Below are 9,450 nucleotides of genomic sequence, written 5' to 3'. Positions count from 1 at the left end.
TCCGGGGGGGGGGGGGGTGCAGCTCCAGGACGGAGCCCCCAGCCCGGCAACGATCTCCCACGGCCCCCGGGGCTGCGCGAGGCCCGCCGCAAGGCCCGCGATCGCCCCCCGTGAGGGACCGGGTCCTGCTCCGGGGCGGGCCGGGCGGCGGCCGCCATTTTAGGGCGGGCCCCTCGCGCAGGGCGGGGCGGCGGCGCGGTGCCACACGCAACCCCTTCCCCCGCGGCGGAAGCGAGCCGGGGAGGGGCGCGCCGCGGGTGCCGCAGCGTAACCCTTCCGGGCGGGGCGGCCGCTGCCGGGCGGGTCCCGCGGCGCGATGGAGTGAGGCGAGGCGCGGCGGTAAGGAGCGGAGCGGGGCGGCGGCGGGGCCGGGCCGGGCCGGGCGGCCCCTAACGGCTGTGTCTCCCCTGCAGGCCGTCGCGGGAGCAGCGGGGCCTCGCCCTTCTCCGCAGGCGGGCCGGGGCTATGCGAGGGCCGCGCTGCCGCCTGCCCTAGGCCCGGGCCCGGCGGGGGGGAGCGGCTGAGCGGCTGCGGGGCCCGATGCGGGAGTACAAGGTGGTGGTGCTGGGCAGCGGGGGGGTGGGGAAGTCCGCCCTGACGGTGCAGTTCGTCACCGGGACCTTCATCGAGAAGTACGACCCCACCATCGAGGACTTCTACCGCAAGGAGATCGAGGTGGACTCGTCCCCCTCGGTGCTGGAGATCCTGGACACGGCGGGCACCGAGCAGTTCGCCTCCATGCGCGACCTCTACATCAAGAACGGGCAGGGCTTCATCCTCGTCTACAGCCTGGTCAATCAGCAGTCCTTCCAGGTAACCTCGCCGGGCCCGGGGAGGGAAGGCAGGGGAAGGGAAGGGGAGAGCAGGCGGCCGGCCCCACGCAGCCCGGCCCTGCTGAAGGCGCGGGGCCGAGGAGGAAGTTTTTGGGTTGGCCGTCCGTGTCCACAGCCTTCCTCCAACAGGCAGCGAGTTAAAATGTAACCCCCCCCCCCCCCCCGCTTGAAAGTGCCTTTAGGAGCCCTGCTTCCCGGTGGAAAACTGCTTGCCTTGCAGGTACTTATCGGGGTGCCACCATTGTTAAATCCCACGCAGTGCTGGAGAACAATGACCCGCTCCCACTTCCCTAATAGAAATGTTTTGGCAATCCCCTTCTATGAAGAAACCACTCGGTATTAAAATCGAGACTTCCGCCTTTTTTTTTCCCCCCCTTCTTGAAAGGCATCTGTCTTCAGTTGCTTTTGAAGAGAGAATTATTGTTCTTCAGTTACGACTTGTTAAATAAGCTGTTATTTTCCGCCCCCTCCCCCCCAAACATATTCCTGTCCAGCATAAGCTCGATGCTTTCACAGCGTAGGTGGTGTACTGAAGAAGAGAAGCAAGCCATATGTGATAATCTGTGGGTCTGGATTTCATTTCTACTGTTAAAACTCTTGAAAAAATTGAAATGTTTTGGCCGGTAACCGGTCTAAGCTGCCTCTCGAAATGAGGCTTTATTTGAGGGGAACACATGGATTTAGCAGCACTGCATGCAGCGCAGGGATTTGCAACTACTGCGTTGGCTTCAGTTTCTGAGTTGGGTGTATTCCAGCTGCTTGGCAGAACCTTGCACACCCCCACTGAAGCAGAATGTTTGCTTCTGCTGAAGGCTAAACTTTATCTTAGCAGAGACCTTGATGCAGCTCAAGTGCAAGCTGAAGACATTCTTTAGAAAGCAACAGCAATGACATTAGCATGCTTCTCCTCTCGTTTTCACACATTTTTGGGACCAATGAGACCTCCTTATTTAAGGAACGGGCGTACAGTTAGTAATCCACTCTGTTAATATTTAGTTATTCTTGTCTGTCTATAGCATGTTTACTCCAAACCTGTAGGCGTAAACCACTCTCTATGGTTCTTTTCCACAGTAGTAACTTCAAAGCTTAATTGCTTTGTCTCAGAACTATGCCAGAATTTGTAGAACTTAGTGACACTGATAGTAACACAAAACATGCAGGGGGCAGAGGAGGCTGACTCAGACTTTCAAATGTAAACTCCTAATGTTAGCTCGGGCTTGAATAAATGCATCTCTAGGTAATACAGTATTCTTACAGCATCTAATTTGGTTGCTTACATGTGATTAAATGTGTTCACAATGAATTATTTTAAGCATTCCAGAAGTGAGAAGTCTCTATTTAAAGTACAAACTTTCTCAAGCTGTAAACTCAATACAGGTTTCCTAAACGATTGTGTGAGGGTATGATGTTGCTAATGTTACAGGTTTGCTGTCATTAGACTTGAGACAAATTTTTCAGAAAACTGATATCAACTTTTTCAAAACAGCTGTACTGTGTCTTCCTCTGGCTGAACCAAAAATCTCTCTGAGTGCAGTAGTAGTTTTCTGTTTATGTATAATGTGTGTTCATTTTATACAATGTAATTCTTACTTTATATACATGCATATAGCTTACTAAAAGTGGGTAACGAACTGTCTCTGATTTCTAGATCCACGTGGATATGAATTTAATAAACCTCCTGGAATATTTTCAATTTTCAGTAGCGTGTGAGGGTTGATTAAAATGTGCTTTTGTAGTGTTTATATGGCAATTTCATATGATTGCTTGCACGTACTAACCGCTTGGATTGTTTGATCAGGACATCAAGCCAATGAGGGACCAGATTGTCCGGGTGAAGAGATACGAGAAAGTTCCTCTGATCCTAGTGGGAAATAAAGTGGATCTGGAGTCGGAGAGGGAGGTCTTGTCTGCAGAAGGCAGAGCTCTGGCTCAGGAGTGGGGCTGTCCCTTCATGGAGACGTCAGCCAAGAGCAAAACAATGGTGGATGAACTGTTTGCTGAGATCGTCAGGCAAATGAACTATGCCTCCCTGCCTGAAAAACAAGATCAGTGTTGTACAACTTGCATCGTCCAGTGAGAGAAATTAAGAAAAACCTCAGTCATGGCCATACAGAGCAGGTTGGTTGAACAGTCATAACTAATTGAGGTGCATAAGCATGCTGTTGAAGTAAGCAGATAAAATGTGACAAGGAGTCTGAAATTAAGTAGCCTAACTTGGAGGTAGCTTTCCTCTGGAAGAGAGGGAAGCTTGTGGATTCAGTGGCACATAAGTACTTGAGGCAATGGACGTCTTGCATTACTGCATTAGGGTTAGTCAGGGAACACTGCCTTTACTTGCAGCAATTTTGCAGCGAGACAAAGTGTATGATCTCATCCTCACCTATTTTGACTGTCACTGCTGTATTTGACATTACTGTGTCCTTAATAATGTTTCGTGATGTTGCAGTGGGATTCTTCATTGGTTCCACTTGCCATACTGAAGTATTTGCAAGTTAATGTGAATTACTTTGGACCTATACAGGAGTATTGTGATCAAGTTTTCCACTAATTATTCTGAGAAGACTTTTTTTTTTTTTTAAAGGGGGTGGGTTTAAAAACAAAACAAAACAAAAACTGTGGTACAGAAACTGAGTGTACTTAGAGTACATTTCTGCCTTATCAGCAGACTAAGTTTAAAAGAAAACTACCCTGAGCTGTAAGGAGTGGCTTGAAGCCCACACGTAGTAGTCAAGGACATGTGCAAAGTGCTCTTCATCTAAAAACTCCTGAGCAGAGAACACGTGATAATGGCTTCCCAATGCAGGACTCTTTCCTTTCCCAGTGACTCATAAAAGGTGTTGCAAGAGTGCAGTGTTCAGAGGGGACCCTGAAGTAAAGCTTCGCTAGTCTTGGGTATTGCTTCGATTCTTCTGCAAGGATAGCTGCTCTTGGCCCTTCACATGCGTGGTCATCTTTCTGTACCGTTCCTTGCCTCTCACGTGACTGTGTAAATGGATCAGCTCCTCCCGTGCAAGCAGCAGGGCTGGCATGCCTGTGCGAGGTGGTACTGTTACCCTTGCTCTGTTTTCCTTGTAGTCGTTGCAGGTGCAGTTTCACCATCAGCTTGAACCCGTGCTGCTGCAAGGGGCTCCTCTACGTCATCGGCACGTTTTTTGCGTGGGCTCTCAGTGCAGCCAGGTGGTCCGTTAGACCTGCAGTTGTCTGTTGGATCTGTCTCGGCAAACAACTTGATGTAATCTATAAGGGCAAGTGCAGGGATGAGGGAGGACATGAAAATTCAGGGGAAAGAACTGCTCGTCTTGACAGCTACACTGATTAAAGCTTAGGCTCTGACTGCCGTGGTAGTAACTCGAGTCAAAGGAGCTTTTTGTGTCTGAGTGACAAGAGCGAAAATAGGTTATTACTGGAAGCTTTGGACTATGTATCCTCTTTAATCTGGAGTGTGAGGTCAGAGAGTGAAGTCTCAGAGCTTGTCTCTGAGATTGTTATCAAGTGCTGTGTGAATATAAAATTTTAGGTACTCATGACCCTGGTACTGTCATGCTGAAGATAATAGACAATATTTTTATCTCTAATTCTGTGAAATAAGGAAAGACTGCTGTCAGCATGTAAGAGGTGTGTACAGGTTCAAGGCTTTCTTGCTGAAAGGCAAGCAAACTGCTTGTATTGGAGGAGAGCGAAGTACAAATAAAGTGGTACGGGGTTAATATCTTGGACCACCTACAGCAATGTGGTTTCAGCGAGTTCTAAGGCAGATTCACAAATCAGAGCATCTGAACTTAAGGTATCGTGCTAGAAGTTCTGGCAGTTTTTTGGGTTACTAGTGGTTTGTTTTGTGCGGGTTGCGATTTTCAACTCTGACAAAATCAGGTCATTTATCCGTGAAATTTATACTTCCAGAGTTGATGACTGCTAAGGGAAGCTTCCGTGTAACCAGACCAGTTCTGGACTTAACATTAAATACCAAGTTTAATCTTCAAGTTGAAATTGAGGGGGAACGGAGCAATGTGTTACTCCTTTGAGTCCTTCTAAGTTATGCCTAGATTTGATGAGCTTCCAAAGCAGAGCATGCTTTTGCTTCGCAAGAAACATCTGTATTTTTATGTCTGTGATCTCTTGAGATAGAGGATACTAAGCTTCTGGTATATGGATTTCTTCTTCATTCTGCTTTGCTCATGTCACACAAAACCTCTAGAAGCGAAGTACTTCCATGGTTCCAGGAAACGCTGCTGCTGCCCAATACCTTGCTTCAGCTTCACGCTTTTGGGATATTTTCTTCTTCCTGGCTCCCGCTCTGTCCTTGTTCTTTGAGTAGGTGTAGGATCTCATTAACTTTATGATAAGCCTTTGCTGCCTGGTAATATCTGTCTAATGTGCTCTAGTGTAGGAGAGCTGCTGATGGTGTCTTCTGATAGCTGTAATCTTCTCTGCAGGGATAAGTGTTCTCCTTATCTGTGATCCAAGGGACAATTGCTGCTTCTCAAACATCTGCTGTAGCAGTGACCCCTCCTAGGTATAGTGAAAACAGCTGTCTAAAAACCTGTGTGTAAGAAACAGGCTTGAACGGTAGCTCTGTCCTAACATCATCGCATCTGAATTCTGCAACCTGTCTGTCTAGGGGCAGTCTTTGGTCTGAACCAGTAAGTCACCTCAGGATGAGGTATATAGAAACAGTTTTTCTACAGTTCTGGTGGAGAAACTAGTGGGTGTGGAGGAGGAGGGGTGTGTGCTGGGCCTAGACTCGTCTAAGGCTGTTTCAGTATCAGTTTTAACTAGCAGTTATCACTTCTTTTTAGTACGGGTACCTCAATGTGTACGTGAAGTAGGATGTTGTGTAGGTTCTTCTTTGAGTAGGTATTTTTGAGCTTAGATTGCTGTTTCAGTCCTTCCGGTGAAAGGGAGGATGGAACGTAGCTACATAATCAGAATAACCCATAGTTCCTTTTAAAATGCGTGTTGTTCTTGCATCCTGTTTCCCCCTCCTTCCCTTTCCTGCTTCTGCAGTGGTCTTCTGTCATCTCGTTGTTGCATTCAGAGATGTGAGATTCCCAGTAGCTGCCCTCTGTTGCTTGCTCAGCATTTCTCGAATTTTCAGTATGATAGTGTCTTTTTATTTTGCATCATATTTAAAATACAGTACCTGTTCCAGCGTTGGTGTTAAAGGTATTCTGTAAGAGGTACTGAGCAGATGGAGAACGTTTGATATTAGGGTGAAAGATTGATCCTGATTAATGATTTCTGCCCCTTCCATTCATGAGTTACTGAAATTAGCAAGTGGTGAAGGAATAGTTCTCTCTAGGGAGAAAACCGAAAGTATGCTGGCTTCTGGTTTGTGTGGCTGTGCAACACAGGGAAATTTATCCTACTAGTCTACTGTCTCCCACCCCTTCCTGCCTGCTTGCAGAAGAGAATAGAGAATAGTATAGGAATGTCATGGGCAAGTAAGGCCAGATAGGTACAAGTCAAGAGTTGAAAAGAAACAGTATTGTAGGAAAAGTAGAGTCCTGACTTCTCTATACTTGAAGTAATTTCTCAGTAGACTCATCAAAATTCCCTCAAAGGTCAAGCATCAAACTAATGAAATGTATGCACGTGAATATGGAGGACTGGTTTCAACACTTTGAGCTTCTACTGAGCTGTTTAGGATCTCTGCCAATAAATCTTGTGAAATGCAAGCAAATTATCAGAAATACAAAGATTTATTGGTCAAAGCTGGTAGAACTTTGTGTGCTTGATTAAGAAAAGCAGCGTACAATTCTCCCAGCTGAAGCTAAGTCTGGTAAATGCTAAGGGTTTTTTGGTAGTAATTTAGGGCATCTGAATGCTGAGGACTCAGATGTCAAAACTGAATTAGTTGGATCACTGCCTGTTCCCAGAAGTTGTGTAAAATACCATTGCTTCATGTTGCTGAGTGATGTAGTGCCTCCTTACCACCAATGCAAAGCCCAGTCTATACATCACTGTACAGGAGAACTTAAATTTCCTAGCGGTTTCAGGTCTTTAGAAGCAGGTTAGTATCCCTTAGGGCGGCTGTTATGAAGTTAATGGTTGTTGTTACCTGCTTGCCTTTTACGTTACCAGAATTAGATGAAAAGAAGTTCAAGAATGCCACTGTAAAGCAGCGCTTTGAAGCCCAGTGTGGACAACGAGTTGTTTTGATCTATGGGAGAAGCTGAGTTCACTTTGAATATGTATTGAATGTGGCTTTCATTGGTTATTTTGTTTAAATTTCAGATAAAACTCAGAGGAAACTTGCACAGATGCTGCTTTGGAGAACTTTCAGCCCAGGTTGCAGAGCTGAGCCTTGGTAAACCTGTCTCTATTACAGCACATTGCCATACATCTAAGTGCATAAGGTTGGTGGCCTCCAGGATCCACACACCTTAATCAGAATGCTTAGCATGTTTACCATAAGTTTAAAATCTGTTCTTTATCTATCAGTCCTTTTATAGCTTTCTAAGTTCATATAATGGCTAATATGCAAGAGTTCATTTTTAATATTTTAATTGATTTCTTTAATCAATTTCTGAACTTGTATTTATTAAATACTTAAACTCAGTATTACCTACTCAATGCCTTTTAAAAGAGAGTTTTAATGGAGAATAAATTGAGCCTTAAACAAATGGTTACTTCTGTATATTACCTCGCATCAGTGCTTACTTCTATTTGCAAAGTTTTCTCCTACAATGTAGTTGGTCATTCTTTGAGACTTTTTGTTTACGTGTGACAGTGTCATGAAAAGATACTGAGGGCACCTCTGTATGGATGTAGTATCCCTTTTCTTGGCAAATGCAGCTGTGATATTGTTTGTTAACTGCTCTGATTTGACAATAGGGGTCACTTGGAACGGGATGTAAAGTCTCCGGCTGATGTTTCTTTTCATGCGATCATGGGTTTCTTAGACTCATTTAATCAAAAAAATGACAATTGTAGCATTGCAAAATGGCAGCACACTTTTCCTCCTACTGAGTTTCTAAACTTGCTTGTTTACAAGTAGCTTCTTCATGCCTTTGAAAAGGGATAATGTATCCTTCGAAATGGGCTGTATGCCTAGTCAGAGTCAGCTCAGCTTTGCCTGGCACATTGAGACATCTTGTAGACCTCTGCACATGTAAATCTAATGCAAATAAGATCACTTTACATTTTATAGTTCCTAATATTGTCTTTCTGAATAATATTTTAAAGCAATATTTGTTAAAGTTTTTCTTGCACTGTCACAAATTGCTTTTTAGTTTTTTTTCCCAATAAGCAAGTTTAATATTAGAGACAAGTTGGTGTAACAAGGGGAAAAGCACCAGGTTTCAGTGATACTAACTGCAAGCGTGCTTTAAACAGCCATTGCCTTCCATATTGTTTACCTGATCAACATTTTCTCTGAATACTTGAAAATTTTAACAATAACACAGGTATAAAGAGCAGAATGAAAATGTACAAAGAACAGATGAAATCTTTTTGTTCGGTTTTATTAACATGTTGCATACATGAGAGCTTTTTCTAGCGGTGGTTTAAAATGTGTAATTTTTTTTTTTGCAGAAGTTTAATAACTGCAGCTCACCTACTGCACCAAAGTTCTAGGTTTTTAGGAGCCCAGCTTTAGTCATTTGAACATGCTTCTAGAAATGTACATTCTTTCCCTGTAATAGCTAAATAACTTTGAGAAAAGCTCCAGTAAAAGCAGTGATGGATATATGAGGTTAAGCAGTTTAAAACTCACAAAATGTATTGTGGATGATGGCATTTGAAACAATAAAAGATCACCGGTACAGTATCTCAACATTAATGTGTTTTATTGGTAATAATGCAGGCTGACTTTACAGTGTTTAGCAGAAATAAAGTTTCTGAGTCTACATCCAGTGTTGAATTTGAATCCTGAAAAGAAGAGAATATCAGGTTTTCTGCTTGGGTATCAAAACACCTGATCTTTTCCTGTGGGGTTACTTGAATTTTTTTCCCCCCTGTTTGTACAAACTTTATAAACAGGCTGAGGCTAATATTTAGGTTTGCACTTTAATATCAGAATTAAACCAAACCTTGTATTCAAAGTAGACTTTTAAGTGGTGGTTGTTGAACTTTTTTTGTAGGTTGTAAGGAAGTAATAGGAAATAAAAGTAATTCATAAAGATCTTAGTTTTGCTTTGTCTAAGGGGGGAAAAGTTGGTTAATATTAATCAGTGGTTCATTCCTATGGGTAGCTATCAAGCCAGTGTTCATTTTCATCGACCTCAGCAAAAAAAAAAAAAAAAGAGGAAAAAAAAAAAAGCTTGAACTAGCTTAGAGTGACAGGACTGGGAAAACGAGAGATGGTTTCTTCAGCACACTTTGGGGGGGAAAAAGGGACCAAAAGTTATTTTAGGCTTCCTCAATAGATTGCATGTGAAGTTGCTTATTAGAGTAAGAGGCTAATAATAAATGAAATATGTATTGTCTTTACTATGGCATCTGTTTAGGAGTTGTTCAAATCACTGCAGTAGGGCTCTGCAAATAAAAATGTAACCTAACATCATGTATCTAATGTACTGTATCTTTATCAGTGATAGGTGAAATCTGGAATAACAAGTGCAAAAATGGAACAATTACCTATAATGCTTTGTAAAAAGTTTTTTCCAGTAGAAATCAT

The 9,450-nt window shown here is 43.7% G+C and overlaps 1 protein-coding gene across 1 annotated transcript; it reads left to right on the top strand.

The window, feature by feature from the left end:
- The first annotated feature begins 203 nt into the window (after nt 1-203).
- RAP2C (RAP2C, member of RAS oncogene family) lies at nt 204-2,951 on the top strand. Its single transcript, XM_035541785.2, has 3 exons — nt 204-339; nt 414-813; nt 2,632-2,951. The coding sequence occupies exons 2-3, from the start codon at nt 541-543 to the stop codon at nt 2,908-2,910; spliced, it is 552 nt and encodes a 183-aa protein (XP_035397678.1). The 5' UTR covers nt 204-339; nt 414-540; the 3' UTR covers nt 2,911-2,951.
- The last annotated feature ends 6,499 nt before the right edge of the window (nt 2,952-9,450 follow it).

Source organism: Cygnus atratus, chromosome 13, assembly GCF_013377495.2.
Source record: "Cygnus atratus isolate AKBS03 ecotype Queensland, Australia chromosome 13, CAtr_DNAZoo_HiC_assembly, whole genome shotgun sequence".
NCBI classification, from domain to species: domain Eukaryota; kingdom Metazoa; phylum Chordata; class Aves; order Anseriformes; family Anatidae; genus Cygnus; species Cygnus atratus.
This window is presented reverse-complemented; position numbering and strand designations above follow the sequence as displayed.

What these genes read in the sequence shown, in the direction of transcription:
- RAP2C (XM_035541785.2), top strand. Translation starts at nt 541, where the DNA reads ATGCGGGAGTACAAGGTGGTGGTGCTGGGCAGCGGGGGGGTGGGGAAG. An exon ending in TCAATCAGCAGTCCTTCCAG is followed by an intron (nt 814 to 2,631) that starts GTAACCTCGCCG and finishes TTGTTTGATCAG; the next exon opens with GACATCAAGCCAATGAGGGA.